At 38.3% G+C, this 19,989-nt stretch overlaps 1 protein-coding gene and 1 long non-coding RNA gene across 3 annotated transcripts; one reads left to right on the top strand and one right to left on the bottom strand.

The window, feature by feature from the left end:
• Positions 1–2,373: 2,373 nt before the first annotated feature.
• Positions 2,374–13,955, top strand: LOC125411835 (uncharacterized). Its single transcript, XM_048452240.3, has 4 exons — positions 2,374–2,641; positions 5,252–5,334; positions 10,234–10,360; positions 12,324–13,955. The coding sequence occupies exons 2-4, from the start codon at positions 5,329–5,331 to the stop codon at positions 13,631–13,633; spliced, it is 1,443 nt and encodes a 480-aa protein (XP_048308197.3). The 5' UTR covers positions 2,374–2,641; positions 5,252–5,328; the 3' UTR covers positions 13,634–13,955.
• On the bottom strand, positions 10,318–19,469 carry LOC148123493 (uncharacterized). 2 transcript variants are annotated; one of them, XR_015738849.1, is made up of 3 exons: positions 17,229–19,469; positions 14,288–14,352; positions 10,318–10,457 (listed from the first exon to the last, which is right to left on the bottom strand). It is a non-coding gene; the product is annotated as an uncharacterized LOC148123493 (long non-coding RNA). The 2 variants fall into 2 exon arrangements; XR_015738850.1 differs by lacking the exon at positions 17,229–19,469 and adding an exon at positions 14,629–14,696.
• Between the last annotated feature and the right edge of the window lie 520 nt (positions 19,470–19,989).

Genomic DNA, 19,989 nt, shown 5'->3' with positions numbered 1-19,989 from the left:
GACATGGTGCACAGACATACATGAAGATAAGACGTCCGTAGAAAAGAAAACAATCATCATTAGTTCACCAAGTTAGACTTTGTTGTTTTACACTTGGTTTGTCCTTGTTCCCACAGGAATACTGTCACATATCAGTATTGTAATTGGACTACACAATACTTTTTTCTTTCATTTTTTTCATTTTTATTCGAACATCTAGACTGATGTCAAAAGTTTTTCCTCTAATTCTCATTCCCACAGCAGTGGATAACAACATGTATGCTAACATTAGTTATCATTTCCATTCCTGATGATAGACATTGTAACTAGGCCACCATGGAAACTTAAATGAGTCCTAGTGTGCATTTCCTGATAAGTATATAACTTTTGAATGATAATTTTGGTTTTACTTTGGTTTATTGATATTTATTTGCTTTATTTTTTTACATTTAAAAATTTGACTTCATTACATAATTAGAACATTTCTCTTCCTACTTTTCTCCATCCAAACCCTTCTTTATACCCCTCCCTGATATTTCAAATTCATGTACCATGAAGACCACTGATGTAAGTCATAGGCATTATAGTTGGGTAGGACTGTTCATTGGCTTCCTCCATTAGAAGCTTGCCTTGTACTTCTGGTACCTCAAAAGCTATTCTTTAAGAAGGTGTTTTCTTTGTTTTGAGACAGGGTCTCTCTGTGTATTACCGACTGACCTAGACACTCGGGTGTAGATCAGGATGGCTTTGACGTCAGAGGAGTTTTCCTTGTTCCTGCATTCTGAGAGCTGGATTCATGGGCTTGTATGATCTTGCCCAACTATTCATCACGTTTTGTTATCATGTCTTGACAACTACACAAAGTAACTTCACCACATACTTGATAGTCATGAGTGAACAAATGGGCCTTTTGTCTATTAACATTAAATTTTCAACTCCACTAAATTACAAACTCTAATTAAAATGGATGAGTGCATATAATATATGAAACTAAAATAAGAAGAAATAAATAATGTAAGCAGAACTACAAGTAGCAATGAGACTGAACCAGGAATTACCCCCCCCCCCCACACACACACACTAAATAAAGCCCAACACCAGGACCATATTGGCAGGATTCTATCAGAACTTTAAAGAACTAACAACAAAGCTACTTTAAATACTTTTTGACAAGAAAGGAAGACTTCCTTACTCTTAATATTATCTGACATTAAACCAGATAATGATACAACCAAAAAGAAATTACAGACTGATATGGTCATTTAAAACGTGTGTTATTAACTATTTCACACACACACACACACACACACACACACACACACACACACACACACACACCATGTTCCTTAAATACTGCCCATTCTCACCTCCTGCCTCTCTGCTATTCGGGTCCACAATTCCAACAAATTTATTGTGTTCATCTCCATTCATTTTGCTTGGGATCCCCTGAGATTAACGGGGGCCATGTGTGAGACTGTGGGTTTGGAGCCTACTGGACTCAGCAGAGGACTACAGTTAAATATAGTGATTCTTCTCCTACAATCCAACATTTGAGAGGTAAAGAGCATTGTGAGCCTTTCTCTCTCTTAGATTAATTTGATCTAGAGTGAGGACAATGCAGGTAAGTGTAGTTGCTGTTGGTTATGGATTACAGCGACTGTATGGAGTCTAGAGCATAGCATGTCTTAGCCCTTCCTCCTCTTTCCCTTATTTCCTTTCCTCCTCTTTCTCAATGGTCCCAGAGTCACAGACTTTCTTAGGATTGGGACCACATACCTCCTTTATTTTCTGAATCTGGGACAGCAAGACACTCTTCATTCACCACTGCGTTAAAAAAAAAAAAAATCTATGCTTTATCTTAAAGCACCTTTAGCATGCATTACAGAAGACAAACTCCTTTCTGAGTGAGTAAAATGACAAGACCACCTTCTAGGGGTGAGAGCAGTACAGCGCGAGATAAACTCAGCCCTGGGATGTTAGCGATGGACTGACCTGACTTCTTGAGACACCTTTTTTTTTTTTTTTTTTAAATCCAAGGCACAGTTGCTTTTCGCTTGTCGTATTTTTGTTGGCGATGGGATACTGGCATCTGAATTTAGCGTATTATCGTTTGGTGTAACTGTACAGCCCGGGAGGCTGATAGACAGGTCGAGGTTAGGCTGTCTGCTTTTATCTGAAGGGGTCAGAACTCCCTGTGGGGTAAAGTAATGAGTGCAGGGTCCTCCTACATCCAGTTCTGGTCTAGGCTGGCAACAAGCTGTCCAAATCAAGTCCAGGGTAGCCTGAGACGCAGAGGGAGGTTCAGTGGAGCGGAGACACTCACCGGAAACAGCGGTTGAAGGAGGTCGTTGGCCCTTGTTGAGGTAGTGGGAGGGCTTAGAGGCGTGACGTAAGCGGAAGCTGGGACGAGCCTTTACTGATGCTTGGTAAATTGGGCGGAAAAGCCGAAGCCTGAAGTGCCCGGTGCTGAGTCCCTGTAGTTGCTTGGGGACCTGCACCGTCGGGGATCGCGTGGTGCAGACCTGGGAGCAGAGGATACGGCGGGGTTTCGCGGGAACGCGAAAACTCCCCGGATCCGCAATCGCCGCGGGGCGGCCTGGGAAAATCAGCAGTCAGCAGCGCAGTGGGAGAACCGCAGCCCGGCGGCTCTGGAACCTCCCAGGTCAGAGAAGCATCCTGATTTTAATTCATCGTCTCTGATCGCCGAAATAGTGTTATAAAAATAATTGAATAGAATATTTGAATTTATTTGTTGATGCTTGCAAAAACTTTTCTCTTTGCTATGATTGTAAAGACAAAGCTCTTGAAATTTACATCATCCCTGTTAATTTCTGTGTTCTACCTGGTACTTAGCATCCCGGCAGAGCTTTTTGATATTAGTCATGAGAGGACGTGGAAGGGTTTTTCAGCGCAAGGGCATCTTTGCAGTCAGGTGTGAAGGAACACAATAAAGACTCAACATGCAACAAACCTCATGCAAGAGATTTATTCGGGAAAAACAGACTGGTGGCTACACTGAAAGGGAAGAGAGACAGTGGAAGGCTAGGCGGAGGTTGGGCTTTTATAGTGTCTTTGGATCGTGGGCAGGGTGATAGTAGAAATGTACAGAGGGGCCTGAATTATTACTTAATGCTGAAATGGTGAGTATCTATTAGCAGTTAATCACGGGGCTTACTTTCCAGGTTGTAAGCCTCTTGAGGCACAGGCTTGGCTAGACCCCGCCCTACCCGGCCCTTCCCCCAGAATGCTCTAAGGGTCATAAGTGCCATTTTTAGTCCCATAAGGCAAGAGAGTAGCCAGGCTCCAATTTACAGGGGGAAATGCCCAATACCTGGACACAAAATTCCAGCAATCCCTGAGCTTGCACCAAGATCGGGCCACAAATTCTCTCCAATCCCAGGTCACCCTGGAAAGCTTTGTTCCTCTTCACCCTCCCCCAAAATACTATATCAATACAACTTCCTGCTCAGTTCTTTGCTGATTCTCCTCAGAGCAGAGGCTGTGTTTTTCCCTCCCAGTAAATCTCTTCTGTGAGTTTTGTTTGTCTTTGTGGTATTCCTTGATTCCCAGCTGGCAGGATACCTTTCCCTTCAGAGCTGCAAGGCCTGCATTGGGTAATGCTTTCCCTCTCTACTGTAACACTTGCACCAGTCCCGGAGTTCTGGGGTAGGACAGGGGCAGAGTCATTTTCCACTGGCCTGTTACCCAACATAATGGCCTGCATATTGAACTGAATCTGAAATATATTTTTGCAAGTTTCACAGATATGGTTATAAACATAAAGAATTATGGCTTAAAATAGACATTTCATCCTCCATTAACTTTCATCTGAGGCATATGCACTCTATGATGTAAATACAGCATTCTGAAAAGTGTCTTTGCCAGGCTTAGTGACATACACATGGAATCCCAGCACTGGAGAAGCCAAGGAAGGCAGATTGCAGTGAGTTGAAGGCCAGTAATATGTACATAGTGACTTCCAGGACAATCAGAGCTACATGGTGAGATCCTGTCTCAAAAAAAGAAAAGAAAACAAGAAAAAAGAAATGTGTATTTTGGTGCTTAATGTACAGCTTAGAACCAGGAAAAGCACAGTCTGCTGTTTGAAGGTCTCAGGTCACAGTATTTTCACAGCTAAAAAGGGCATTATAGTGCCAGTCAGTGGTGACACACGCCTTTGATCCAGCACTTAGAAGGCAGAGGCAGGTGGATCTTTGTGTGTTCAAGGCCAGCCTGGTCTACAAGAGCTAGTTCCAGGACAGGCTCCAAAGCTACAGAGAAACCTTCCTTGAAAACTCAAAAGAAAAAAACGGGGGGGGGGCATGGGCATTGTAAACCTGGTTGGGGGAGTGGCACATGCCCTTAACCCCAGCACTCTGGAGGCAGAGACAGGTGAATCTTGGAGTTGCTTGCCATCCTTATCTACAGAGTAAGTGTAAGGCTAATGAGGGATATAACAGAGGAACCCTATCTGGGGGGTGGGGGGGGAGAAAGAGAAGGAAAGAAAGGCTGTGGCTTACTAGATAAGGTTCCTTCTGTAGATATATGGCACCCCCCTGACTCTATCTACTCTTTTTCTATATTTTGATTTGGATTTCCCACATGTCTTCATTCTGCTTGCAATTGGTCCAAAGAACTGTATTCCTTAGCCAATAAAAGCAACACATACAGAAGGACATCCCACATCATCTCTCCTTTTCTGTCTAATTAAAAGAGAAGGTTATAACTTTAACACAGTAAAATTACATATAACAAAAACAGGTATCAAGCAAGAATTATAGTTACAATATTTAGTCTATTTATGTCTGGCAAAATTAAGGAAAATATACTATCATCTATTTTATATTTGTGAGTCTAAAATTTCATATCTCATTTATCTTTTAGTATAACTAAGGAAAACTATAACAACTATCTGTCTTCAACACTTTAAAGACCCCAGGATCTAATATTACCTAAGTTAACAAGAAGTTCATTGTTAGTGACTTCCAATACTCTAGAATTGACAGAGACATCTCACTGCCTGCGCAGTCTTCCAAAGTTCTTCTATATTGTTGTAGCATCCATCTTCATCCTCCGACCTTATAGTCCTCTCTCTGCCCAACTGTATCACTTCCTCTCTGTACTGATTTCCAGACCTCTGTGGTTAACTAGTGGCTAATTCTGCCCTCTGATATTCAGACAGGCTTTATTTGTTAGAGTACAAACAAAAGATCACCACAGTACTGTTTCAGAAATCCAAGTGCTTCCTGAACAATCTCTTTCTCATGTACAGGGTTCACTGATCACCCAGACCTGCTCACCTGTGCAGCAGGACAAAGGGCCTGGAAGGAGAGGAGACAGCAGCTAAGGATGCAGGTATAGTAGAGGGACTGGTGAAGGGGAGGAAAGGGATCAAGTGAATGTGGAAGTGGGACAGGAAATCAGTTTTACCACTTCCTGATGCTGTCCTTATTCATTCACTTCACTGATTATGTTTCATACCATTTTTAAATCATTTTCATTCTTTGATTTTTATATATTATAAAAGCAATGAAAATTAATACCTCTAAGTTTATTTATTGTTTTCAGAAATTTTGAGCTTTGGTATTCTAACATTCTTTACCTTTTAGTGTTGTTTAGTATTTTTCATTCCTGAAAATAATGCCAGCATGGTTTTGAAAAGCACCAGGAAGTATCCTGCTAAATCTCCATCTGTACTATCTCCTATTGTCTGTCGAAAATTATGCTAAGTATTTAGAATGTAGTAAGGACCTATGCTGATTTCATAAAGTACTGGTTGTAGGTTCTCCTCCAAGATCCCTGACTTCAGTAGCTCTAGGGAAACTGACAAGGTTTCCAGTTCCAGGCATGTTTTTCCTTTTGTTGAAATTATCTTAATCCATCTAGAAACTGTTGGTTACCACCAAGGTTTGTGTGCCACTCTTGCACTCTTAGGGCTGTCATTCAGTTTGGATAATTTTTGTGGTTCATAGGTGTCATAGCTGGGTTGGACTATTGGGTGGCTCCCTCCTTTGGAAGCTTGGATGTTGCCTTCTGTCACCATGAAAGCTAGTCCCCAGGCATGAAGCTTTAAGGTCAGTTCCATCTTGAGTTCTCTAGGGACTCAACCCCTGTTTCTAAGAGGCAACCATAGCAACAACAATACCATATAATGTTTGGAGGTCTCTTGCACAGCTGTGACCAACAACTTCTAAGCATGTTTCTTAGCCTTGGTGTTGGTCATCTTGTTAGAAAATCTATGACTCTTGAGAGGAATTGTAGTGTAAATTCTACTTTGTCTTAATAATAAATCCTGGAGTCAGATATCAGAAAAGCAGAGAAGCCACCTACTAGAGAGTTTTTACCTCTACCAATGTTCAGACCAAAAGGACGATCCTGTCTCTATTAATCCTCAGACTAAATGCTCTGTTGATGAAATTTCAGATTGAATGCTGTCTCCATGAAACCTCAGACTGAATGCTTTGAGCTCCTGTCTCCTCCTGCCTTATTTTCTCCTTTCCTCCCAGCCGCATCACTCCTGTCTCCACCTCCCTAGTGCTGGGATTAAAGGCGAGTGATCCAGAGTGCTAGGATCAAATGTGTGAACTCTTTCTCTTTCAGACTGATCTCAAGTAGCCTAGTATGACCTTGAACTCACAGAGATCTGTCTCTCTCCTGAGTGCTGGGATTAAAGGTGTGTGCCAGCATTGCCTAGCCTCTAGAGCTAACTAATGTGATACCTCTGCATTCTGATATTCAGGCAAGCTATATTTGGTACAGCACAAACAAAATATCACCACAAGGAACCTCATCAGTACAGTTGGGAAATTTTCATTTATACTCTAAATGTGTATGCTTACTGAGATTTGTATGTACTATAGACATTTTTTGGTGAATGTTTAATAGTCAAGGAATAGATGGATTCCTTATGAATTTTCTAGACATCCTTTTTGTTATTTTACCTTCCTTCTTCTGAGTTTATTGCTATCCCTTCTTCATAGTTAAATCCTCACCCCTGTTTTTTGTTTAAATCCTCACTCCCTTCAGATCATTTTTTCTCTGTTATTCCTGTCTCCATTACTCCCCCACACCCCACAATGCTGTCCTTTTACTTTTCTGGTTACTGCAGTCACTCCAGATTGTGGACTCACATCTGAAGATTTGGAGCTAGGAACGTCCTAGGATAGAGAACATGCATTGTCTGTGTTTCTGGGGCCAGGTTACCTCACTCAATATGATCTTTTCTATGTCCATTTATTTACTTGCAAAGATCATGATTTCAAATTTCTTTATAGCTCAATACTATTCCATGGTGTATGTGTACCATATTTTCACTATCCATTTGTCAGTTGAAGGACACTTAGGTTGTTTTCCTTTTTGTTCATATTGTGAGTAGAGCAGCAATGAGCATGTGTGAGCAAGGATGTGGAGCAGGATGTCGAGTCCATCCAGCATATGCTGAGGAATGGAACAACTGAGCCATGTGCTCAAGTTATTTAGTTTGAGAGTTTTATTTAATTGAGGATTCTCTATTTTGATTTTTAGTGTGGGTAGTTTTTTTACTCGTGGCATTTTTTTTCCAATGGTTTTATTTTTATGTTGTTACTGGCTGAATTATTCGTAGTATTCTTCTTTCTTTTTTTTTGAGAAACAGTGGTTTGCTGTATTGCTTACAGATGAGCACTTTCCAGTCTTCCTATATTTATCTATTCTTCACATGAAATTTATTATTTCCCATGTTCTCTTGGATTATTCCTCTGATTCTCTTGTGCATATTTTACCTCTAATGTATTTGATAAAATCAATTTTGTTAATTGGTGACTATCTTGAATATACGTATATTTCCATCAATTTTAAGAGAGTAGTTTTCTTTCTGCAACAAGATGCTTGGTGATTATTTTCTCTCCAAGTTTCAAATCTCTTTCCATGCTCTCTTGTCTTTGGGATCATTGATTAGATACCTGCTCATATTCTTCTGTTTGGGTATTTTCATGTGGTTTCACATTGTTCTCTGTTTTCAGTATTATTCTTTCAGTATGACCCCTTCATTTGATAGGGAAATAAGCTATGTATTCATTGTTCCTGAAAGAGAAACTCAAAGAAGAGAAACAGTAAGTAATGGCTGATGGTCCAGTACACATATTGTAGGTTAGTGGTCCTTTCTACTCTTTATCTAAATATGTAATACTTTGATAAATTAAAAGCCTTTTATCTGCCTTTGATAAAATTATAAAATTTTATTACGAACAATTCTGCAAACAGACATACAATAAAATCTCTCATTGAAGTTTAGCAGACAAAAAGACCGTACAATTCAGAGTACTTTTATATAGTCATCATAGGAAACAGAAGCTCTGGAGCCTCACAGGGGATTTTATATTTTCACTATTGAATGTATTTTGATTTTCTTATCCACCACCGAAAGCCCAAAAACCTTTGACAGAATTAGAACTAGAAAAGCCCTTAACTTTATATCCTTTTTCATAACTGGTATTCATTACCTGCATTCTGTCGCTGATAATTTAACCTTTTCTGTTCTCTTTTCTTTATGTTATACTGTGCCCTTGTATATATTCTTTATATATGTAAACAATAATTTATATTTAAATATATATATTATTGGGTAGATTCTGCATATGAGCAAAAATGTGGCGTGGTGTCTTCTTTCTAAAAGTATATGACTGTACTTAATAGTACACATTTTGGGTCTTTTTGTTGTTGTTGTTGTTTGTTTTTTGAGACAAGATTTCTCTGTAGCTTTGGAGCCTGTCCTGGAACTAGCTCTTGTAGACCAGACTGGCTTTGAACTCACAGAGATCCACCTGCTTCTGCCTCCCGAGTGCTGAGATTAAAAGCATACACGACCACTGCCGGCTGCAAATTTGTATTTTTCTCTTCAATTGAATAGTTCTCCATTTTATACAATTTTCATTTTTCATTCATCTATTCATAGATAATTAGTTTGATTCCAATACTTTTCCTTTGGTGATTATAATAGCAGTAAACATGGGGTATAAATATCTCTGTAGTGGGGTGTGTTGTTCTCTGGGTATATGGCCAGGAGTGAAAGAACTGGGTCATGTTATTTCTCTCTTCAAGTTTTTCAAAAATCTCCAAACTGATTCGCATAATGGCTGTATTAATTTGCACCCTCCCCTCCATCAACAGTGAATCAGACTTCCCTTCTCTCCATATGTCATTGAACATTTATTCTTGGGTTAGTTGATGACAGCCATTCTGTCTGGGGTGAAGCCATATGTTGCCAAGTAGTTTTAATTTGCATTTCTATGGTGGCCTTTTTCGGATCCTGAATGCTTTTGCAATATTTTTTGGCTGTTTGAGTGGTCTTTGGTCTTGAAATAGTGTCTATTTAGTTTATTTGCCCATTTGTTGAGTTGTAGTTTTGTTTCCTCAGTATTTAATTGATTTAATTTCTGTTCAATTCTTGCTGTGAGCTTTATCCAAAATGTCAGTGATAAAAATTTTCTTACCCATTGCTTAAATATTTTTTGATGTGTTTTTGGACTGCCCTTGATTTTTATTACTCTTCAGGAGTGAAATGAAATATCCTCAAAAACCTCTGAAATGGTTATTTGCCTCTGTTAGCTTATGCATATTCTTAGGGAAATTTTGGATTACATCCAATATGGCCGATGCAGATTTTTCTATTTGTTGTGGTCCAAAAATTCTCATAAAATTAGTTCCATAGAACGCTTATCTTTTATGTTAATTGACAGCACGTAGTGCTGTTGCAATCCTTGCTACTATGAAAAAAAAGTCTTTACCTTTAAAATCAAGCGCATATTCTGCCTTCCATACCTACACTTTTGTTCCTTAATGTTGTGACTTTGTACTTAGAGTTTAAGCATCCTACCCAAGCCTGTTAGAATACAATCATGTAAGGCCCAAGTACACAGAGGAGTGATATGTGTCAATGTTTTGGCATGATCTACTGGTACAGCAATTGAAGCACATTTCCTCCTCATGAATTTTCCTTCTGAGACATGTCTGCTGTGATCCTGTGTAACATAATCACAACATCTGTAATAGATGGATAATAGTTTCCAGACCTTAAATATATTTCTTGTTTCATGTATACTGCTTGTAAGACTATTTCATCCTGTCTTCATAGAGTTAGAACATTCAGGATAGAGTGTGACTGTATTGGACATGATCTGTTTCAGTAATTATCTTGGTTTATCCACATTCTGTTTCCATATATCTAGAAAAGCACTTCCAGGTAGCACATGGTTAAACCATACCTTTTTATTTCAGGGTTTGTTGACTTTCAGGGATGTAGCTGTGGACTTCTCACAAGAGGAGTGGGAGTACCTGGACTCTGCTCAGAGGGCTTTGTGCATTGATGTGATGTCGGAGAATTACAACAACCTGATCTTTGTGGGTGAGAATGTTTTGCTTGTTGAATTCCGAACCCATCTTTTGTGTGTTCTGATTTCATAGGATATTAAGATGTTCTTCATAGGATCTATTAAGCTGTCCTAAAAAAAAAAAAAAAAGAGAGAGGACAAGGCAATGTTTAGTAAGTTTAGTAGTAGGAAGAACTTTTTAATGCTTTTCGGGTTTCCCTTTCCATTTTCAGAGGTGTCATTCATTCTTCATTTTTGTTCCAAGATTCATTCATAACCTCAATAGCATATAATATTTCCAGTAATATCTTAAATTTACATATCCATTATTGCGATTTATGTTTTTAATTCTGAGAAAAATTCAAGATATACAAACTGAAAATATTAAATACCCTGAAGATTTTGAAAATAAATATCAATCAAGAAATCCTGCTTAAATTCCTCTGCTTTGTGGTTGTTTTTGTTTTGCTTGCTTTTGTTTTTCAATACAGGGTTTCTCTGTAGCTTTGAAGCTTGTCCTGGAACTAGCTCTTGTAGACCAGGCTGACTGTGAACTCACAGAGATTAAGCTCCCTCTGCTTCCTGAGTGCTAGGAATAAAGACTGCACCACCGCCACCCGGCTTCTGTTTTTGTTTTTCTGTTTGTTTTGGTTTTTTCTTTTTATGTACTCAGCACAGAACTGTTATAGACTTTGTATTCTTTCTAAAAGTTCTAGCACGGATCATGGGCTACCTGAAAGAACGTGTGGATTATTGTATGCAATAATGATCACCTGTCAGGAGAGAATGAGATTGTCCTGGAATGTGAAGAGGAGAGAGTTGCCATTACTAGAGTGGGCTAGTCAATGAGCATGACAACAGTAATGACTTAAGTGAAAGAGAAAGCAAGAGCTGAGAATGTTTTTGTGATGTTCAATTCCATTTGAAAGGATTCCTGATCATTTAACTGAGTATAGTGTACTGGCCCCAGGATGCATCCTGCCTGTTGTAATGACTGTTAGAAGGTGTTGTTTCTTATTACATCTGAATTATGGTGAATTAATACTAGTACAAAATACAGTTTTACTGACTATGCTGAAATCAGATCTGCATGATTGACAAAATTTTAAGTCTAATGGGAGTCCATGAAGTAGGATTATTCTGTAATTTCCTTCCTTGTATATATATTGTCTTATTACATCCTTTATTTTCTTGCCAGTAGAAAACACACAGACACTCTTCTAGGAAATACTCTCAGAAGCCAATGTACAGAGTGGACTTGAGAATAACTCTATGAGGAAAGTTAAGAAATACAGCACTGTGTAGAGCTTCGGCAGTGGAGGATAGAAAAAAAGCAATAACTTCCCATGACATCCCTGCCTCACACAATCTAGAACCTCTGATGTCTGGCAGACTATTGTTTTTGCATCCATTCCTTTTGAAGAATCTATTGTGTTTTTCTAGAAAGAAAAGTAAACCCTGTGATACTTTTAAGTAAGACTTTAATCTTTAAAGGAATTGGGTCTTCTGAATAGTCCTCTACATTGCCCATCACGCAGTACGTACAAGCACTGTAAACCTGGGTTTGTATTAAACTCTTCTTCATCTATTTCTGAGAAGAAATATTTAAAGATAGAGGTATATATTCTAAGTGTCATCACTCAGGGACCTCTCTCCCAAAATCAATTCATGATCCTCAGTTATTTTTTAATCTTTTTCCCACTTAGAGATTCTGGATAAAGATCTGTTATAAATCACTGACCTTTAAAGGCTGTCATGCTGTTTTTGTGAGAATCCATACAATTATAGTGAATGTCCATTACTGTGAGCATATATATTTAATTTATATGTGTGTGTGTGTATGTATGTGTAATTATATATATAAATTTGCAAGTTGACTTATCTTAAAGGAGAACTTAAGGAGAAGTCATTTATCATATATATATATATATATATATATATATATATATATATATAATTGGAACAATATTTGTTAATCTGAATTGTACTCATTTTCAGAGAACTATTGCATATGTGATCCTGTCCATCAACATGTGAAGATCGGAAAGCAGTCTAAAGACTTTGAGAGATCATTAAATTTGTGTTCCAACATTACTCAAGATGAGAGACTCTACACTGCAAACAAAGAGCACAGTAAGGGAGAATATGACTATTTCAGCTCTGCATACAATTTTTTACAACAACCAATCTATATTAGAGAAACACCACACCATCGTGGGAAATGTAAGAAATTTGTCCACACTGCCTCAAGCCTTACTCTACATCAAAGAATTCATCCTGGAGTTAAATCCTACAAATACATCATTTGTGACAAATCCTTTATCCAGCATGCAGGTCTTAAAATGCATCAAGCACTTCATACTGGGAAGAAAACTTACAAATGCAAAGAATGTGGAAAGTCTTTTTTTGAATTATCTCATCTTAACAGGCACAACAGAATCCATGATGGTGAAAGGCCTTACAAATGTGAGGTATGTGACAAATTCTTTACCTTGAACTCAACCCTTAGAAGACATCAGAAAATTCATACTGGAGAGAAACCTTACAAATGTATGGAATGTGACAAGTCCTTTGCCCGGGACTCACATCTTAGAACACATCAGAGAGTTCATACTGGAGAGAGACCATACATTTGTCAGGAATGTGGCAAATCTTTTGCCCAATCTTCCGGTTTAAGGACACATCAAAAAATTCATATTGGAGAGAAACTTTACAGATGCAAAGACTGTGACAAATCATTTACCCATACTGTAAGTCTTAAAGTACATCAGAGAGTTCATACTGGAGAGAGACCTTACAGTTGTAAGGAATGTGACAAGTCCTTTACCACTTGCTCACATCTTAAAAGACATCAGAGCATTCACACTGGGGAGAAACCTTACAAATGTAAGGAATGTGACAAGTCTTTTACTAGCTGCTCATATTTTAGAGAACATCAGAGAAGTCATACTGGAGAGAAACTTCACAAATGCAAACACTGTGCCATGTCCTTTACCCATGTTGTAAGTCTTAGAATACATCAGAGAATTCATACTGGAGAAAGACCGTACAGTTGTAAGGAATGTGACAAAGCCTTTACCAATTGCTCAGATCTTAAAAGACATCAGAGAGTTCATACTGGGGAGAAACCTTACAAATGTGTGGAATGTGGCAGATCCTTTACCCTTTGTGCAAATCTTAGAAGACATCGGAAAGTTCACACTGGAGAGAGACATTACAAACATATGGAATGTGACAAGTCCTTTACCCATGACTCAAAACGTAGAAAACGTCATAGAGTTATTACTGGACAGAGAACTTACAATTGATAGGAATGTGGCAACTCTTTTACCTACTCTTCCAGTTTAAGGAGACATCAGAAAATCCATAATGGAGAGAAACCACACAAATGCAAAGACAGATGCATCCTCTGTCCAGATTTTGGATCTTAGGAGATATTAGAAAATTCATAATGGATTGAAACTTACCATTTGAAAAATGTAACATAGCATTTTCTGGTATTCTCTTATAAATCATAACGATATGCAAAATAGGAACATAAAGATAAGAAACTTGTGAAAGTCTTTAGGGAACTTTTACATATTAAAGAATATCCTAGAGATTATATTAAAATGCAATTCTAAATGCAAATGCAATGATGGGAAAGCTTTTTATTTCTTTTAACATGTATGCATGCTTTGCCTGCAGTTAGTCTGTGCACTATGTGTATGCCTGGTGTAAGACAGAAGGGGTCATCACATCCCCTGAAGCTGGAATCACAGACCATTGTGAACTGCCATGCCTGTGTTGGCAATGAACACTGTCCTTCAGGAAGAGCAACCAGTGCTCTTACCCACTTAGCCATGTCTGTGGCCCCTGGTTAAAAAAAAATGTAATAAGAACATTTATCATGTTTTACAATCAAAAAATCATATTATTGCCAGGTGTGGTGGTGCACTCAGGATGCAGAGGTAAAATGATACCTGAGAGTCGGAGAACATCTTCAACTTCATGCTGAGTTCCAGAACAGCTCGGACTTCACTACCTCCTTGTCAAAAGAAAACAACAACAAAATTCTAATAGAATTACATAGAAAATATCACAAAACTTTTCATTTTCTTTCTAATTTTGCTATATACCACAAAACTCATACTTCTGAGAAACCATATAAAGGTAGAGAATATAGACTCCCCATGTCTGTCAATTGGAAATTATACCTCCCCAAATGTCTTGAATTTGACAAACCCTTCACATACTGCTGAAACTGCAGAGATAAAAGAAAATTCTTAATTAAAGAAAACACTGATAAAGTTTTTTTATTCACCTTCAAATTCTTCATGCTAGAGTCAGACCATACAAATAACAAGAAAGGAATTAACTGTGAAGATGTAGGCTGTGATTGTGACATCACCAGAATGCTGACAACTTAGATATTCCCAAAGGTTAAGGATGGTGATACACCATCCCAGCTCTCTGGAGGCATAGAAAGGTGTACTCCTGTGATTTCTAGGCCAGCATTGTCTACATTGCAAATTCCAAGTCAGCCAGAGCTATACAGGAAATCCTATCTTGAAAAAAACAAAATAAGATCAAGAAAGAAATCCTAACCAGATGCAGGACTTCATTTTGAACTACTGAAGAAAACGTGGGAAGAATTTACTTGAAACTCTATAATAAAATGATATAACTTCTGTTAACTGCCAGTACACCTTCTCTGACGTAAAGGAGACCTGTAGGACCCAACCTCAATTATGTTGAAATGGTAATTGCCCCAATCTTACACAGTTGCTTTTTCTTAGGCTCAAATAATTATTAATCTATACATTCCCACTACCTATTGCAGGAGAAGATTTCTTTCACCAATGTTGAGAATAATATGAAGTTGTCATCTTAAACATGAACGTTTAGATGGGAGATTAATGTTTATGATTGTTAATCAAAACATCAATAGAGTTCCTACCTACAACCTATAGGTCTCAATGTTTTTGTTTTTTGTTTTACCATGGAATGAATTCCTCTCTGTAGTACAGGTTTGAAATCCAATCAAGAGAGAGTTTGTTTATGTCCATTAATATTGGTGCCAGTTTTGCACCAGTCCCCACATCTTGGCTGGCAAGTTTTTATTGTAACGTGTATGGTCTAGGGCTAAGTAAGACCATTAACATCATTTCTGTGAGAACAGCCATTCACAGGACCTTACAGTGCCACAAAGACTGGCCAGCAGGGAATGTTGCCTGGTATATTCAATATTTTAAAGTTTAGTGTCGTCAGCTACACCATGTACTTATGGTGTCTGACCAAGAGCACTTGGAATGACCTGTTTTGTTAATGGTGACAATGAGGCCCCCCTGACCAGTTAATCCTAGGCAAATAACCAGTATCTGGTACAGAGAGTTCCACTAAATAACCCTGGTGTTTGGGAGCCGCATTATTTACCCATGTGGGACACCTTTACTAATTTGTAAGATAAGGGGATTTCGTAAGGTTTCTACACAGATTTTTACTTTGGTTGAGCCACCTACTCCTCATCCCTTCTCTGTGCTCCATCCCCAGTTAAAGATTTAGCACACATCCAATGCCCAAATCTTTTATAACACATGTTATATGAAGAAGTTATCCAAATATCTACTTTTTCTATTCCTGTTGGAATATTGTCTGTCTCCAAGCATTCACCTGTAGCCTCATGGTGTGTGCTATATGAATGGTTGACTGAGCAAAAAAAAAAAAAAAAAAAAAAAAAAAAAAAAAAAAAAAAAAAAAAAAAGACTATGGCCTAGTTTCTGATGTCTCTGCACATTATACATACACCACCAGAAGTGACAGCTGCAGCATTACAACTCCTTTCTGGAACAATCCTGAAAGACAAAGTTGAAGGGAATTCTCCACAGTGGGCTGAATTGTAGCAAGAGTTCTAATAGGTCTTCATAATAAAAGCCCAGAGTCAGATATGGGAGAAAATGCAGTATTATTTCCAGTATCAGATATTGGAGATATTAGAGAGGGGAAGGAGCAAAACCATAGCTATATCACCTCTTTACTTCCCAGCCGACAGGAGACTGAGTTCCTGTTTTTTCCACCTTATCACTTTCTCTCCTGCTAGTCATATCACCCCCTGTTTAACTTTACAGACCTCCAGACCTTTATGGTTAGATAGTGGCTAACTCTGCCCTCTGATCTTCAGGCAAGGTTTATTTGTAAAAAACAAGATATCACATTTCCTCTTTTCTGTCAAAAATATTTTAAAGGGAGGTTATAACTAATATAAGAAAAATTATATAAAATAAGTGCAATAAATATATACAGTATATACTGGTAATAAATACATCAACAATTTCTAGTCTATTAGCAATTGGCAAATTCAGAAAAAATACTTCATATCTATCGTATCTTGGTGAGTCCAAAATTGTACCTAATTTGCTTTTTTTTACAAAAAAGATTTATTTATTATGTGTACAGTGTTTTGCTTGCAGGCCCAAAGAGGGCACCAGATGTGATTACAGATGGTTGTGAGCCACCATGTGGTTGCTGGGAATTGAACTCAGGACCCCTGGAAAAGTAGCCAGTCAGTGCTCTTTACCTTTGAGTCATCTCCCTAGTCACCCAATTCACTTACTAATCTAACTTGCAATTTTTTTATGTCCCTCAACCTTAAACACTTTACATTCCTTAAGTGAATTTCCTTTCTGAATCTGGTAACAAGGAAAACTAAATATAAAGTCTTGAGCTGTATCAGAGACTAGAGAAGGAAATAGGAAGAACAAGCAAGCAACTTCCAAAATAGATGAGAAATGACAGAAACAGCTGACTTCCTAGACAGTCACCCTGAGTTCCTCTGCAATGATAGGACATCCATCTTTGGCCTATTGGCCAGCCAAATTGGGCAGACACTTTTGTGAAGCAGCATATTCTGAAAGAGTGTCCTACCTTGGCAAAGTTCAGCAGTCCTTTTGTTTGTGTCTTCCTTTTTCAATTAGTACAGCACACTGTTAGCAGTTGAGGCAAGAGCATTTTCTTCCCAATGACTAACCTTTGCCACAAAGAAAGTAAGTTAAATTATATGTGGAGTTTCTTCCATATCCATCATCTTCTCCCAAGTAATTTGGTGCTACCAGGAGCAGACATGGCTCATTGTCATAAAAAAGAAAAGAACCTGAGTTATTAAAATATCTTAAATGTCATATTCTGTAGATCTCTAAAGTGTTTGAAGATGACCAATCTAAAATATACCTTGTTTATGACTACAAAGTCGATTGCAATAGGTGTCTAATTTCTAATCTGCATTTCCTTATTACCCTAAATAGTAATAATAAAATTCAAGGACTAGAAATTTGCATTATGTTCTTAAATAAGTTTCATAGGTACCATGCCTTGAACAAGATTAGAACTGAATGAACAGTGCATTCTAACAAAAACAATCTCAACTTTTATCAATATAAAAAAATCCAAGCCAATGTACAATATTTAAAATTAGTAGTTGCTTCTTCGGTTTAAAAGTAGATTCAGTAATATACCTTTTAATCCTATTTCTATATCCCTCCTTTATCCTATCATATCCATATTCCCCCCTTTTTTTTCAAAACAAGAACTCTGAATCTTCTTATAGATAACAGTCTTCAAAGGAATGCCTGCCAATTTCATTGAATCTCAAAGTATACTTTTGTTTGAGTTCCAAAGTAAACTTGTAAACATTACATTTTAAAGGTAACCTTTTATTCATCATTAAATTTCCATCTGAGGCACACTGGGATGTAAATACAGCATTCTGAAGTTTCTTTGCCAGGCCTCATGGCACACCTTTAATCCCAACACTCAGACACCTGAGGCAGGAGGATCACAGGTGGATCATTTGGAGGTTGAAAAGCTACACATAGTCATTTCAAGGACAGCCAGCACTATACAGAAAAAAATGTTTCAGGGGAAACTAGAAAATGCAAAAAGAAATGTAAATGCATTTTAGTATATAATGATGTTCTATAGAAAGCATCTCTGGTTGTAGGCTCTGCTCCAAGATTCATCCTTCACTTATCCTGGGAAACAGCCTAGGTCTCCAGTACCAGGCATGTTTTCCCTCTTGTTGGGAGGTTCTTTAACAGATTAGAAGCTGTTGGTTACCACCAAGGTTTTTGTGCCAGTCTTGCACACTTGGGCTATCATGCAGTACAGACCATTGTTGTAGTTTATATGTGTCATAGCTAGGTATGACTGTTGGTTGGCTCCCTCCTTTGGAAGGCTGCGTGTTGGCTTCTGGTACCATGAAAGCTAGTCCCCAGGGAGGTGACTTTTCAGTCAGTTCCATCTGGAGACCTCTAGGATTTGTGTCTGAAGTCTGTGGCTTCTTCAACACTAGAAATTCAAGTTATGCCTCTGAAAGGCAACCACGGGTAACAGCAATATCCTGTAATGTTTGGAAGTCTCTTGTTAACTGTGACCAAGAACTTCAAGACAGGCTTCTTACACCTGGCTTTGTGGTGATATCTTGTTTCTATAAATAAAGCTTGCCTGAAGATCAGAGAGCAGAGCTAGCCACTAACTAACCATAGATGTCTGGACGATTGTAGAGACAGACAGTAAGTGATATGGCTGGGCAGAAAGAGGAAGTGATAAGACAGGAAGAGACAGGAACTCAGTCTTTTCAACTGGGAAGTTGAGTAGGTAAGGTGACTGTGGTTTGCTCTTTCATATCTTTGATCTCTCAGCACTTTCCCCTATATCTGACTTAGGACTTTTATTATTAAGACCTTTTAGAATGTATGCTACAGGTCTTGGTCATTGTATTAGAAATACTATCACTCTTGTGAGGGGGCATCATCAGTGTCATTGGGACATTTTCATTTGTACTCGAAATGTATGTGCTTGCAGAGAATTATATTATTATGGGCATTTTGGGTGGGTGAATAATAGGTAAAGAATAGATGGATTCCTTGTGAATTTTCCAGACATCCTTACTGTTATTTTACCCTCCTCATTCTGTGTTTTTATCTGTCTGTTTTCCATACTTAAATCCTCACCCTTGATTTTTCATTTCTCCCTTCAGATCACTTGTTACTTAGTGCGGGAGAATTATCTGTATTCTGTCAATCATATATTTTAAAAGAACGCTGACTGGCCAGGCAGGAAGTATAGGTGGATCAACCAAGCAGAAAGTAGAGGCGGGGCAATGAGAACAGGAGAAGGCTAAAAAAGAGGAAGCCCATTACTCCATTCCTGCCCAGACCACAGAGAAGCAAGATGTAACCTGCCCCGCTGGAAAAGGTACTGAGCCACGTGGCTAACATAGATGAGAATAATGGGTTAATATAAGCTATAAGAGTTAACAAGAAACCTGAGCTAATGGGCCAATCACTTTATAACCTAATGTAGACTCTGTGTGATTTTTCTTTGGGACTTGCCAGTTGTAGGGTACTGGGTGGGACAGACACCCCAACAAGCCAGCCCTTCATGTTACAGTTACTCCCATCTCTATTACTCCTCCACATCCTATAGTGCTCTATTTTTAATTTCCTGGTTACTGGAGTCACTCCAGGTTGTGTACTCACATCTGAAGATTTGAAACAAGGAACTTCCTATCGGAGACAACATGCCATGTCTGTGTTTTTGGGTCTAGGTTACCTGACTCAATATGATCTTTTACAAGTCCAACCATTTACCTGCAAAGCTCATGATTTCAATTTTCTTTACAACTGAA

This window comes from Myodes glareolus, chromosome 1 (assembly GCF_982192425.1).
Source record: "Myodes glareolus chromosome 1, mMyoGla1.1, whole genome shotgun sequence".
In the NCBI taxonomy this organism is placed as follows: domain Eukaryota; kingdom Metazoa; phylum Chordata; class Mammalia; order Rodentia; family Cricetidae; genus Myodes; species Myodes glareolus.
Note: the sequence above shows the minus strand (reverse complement) of the source record. Positions and strands in the feature narration are given on the sequence as shown.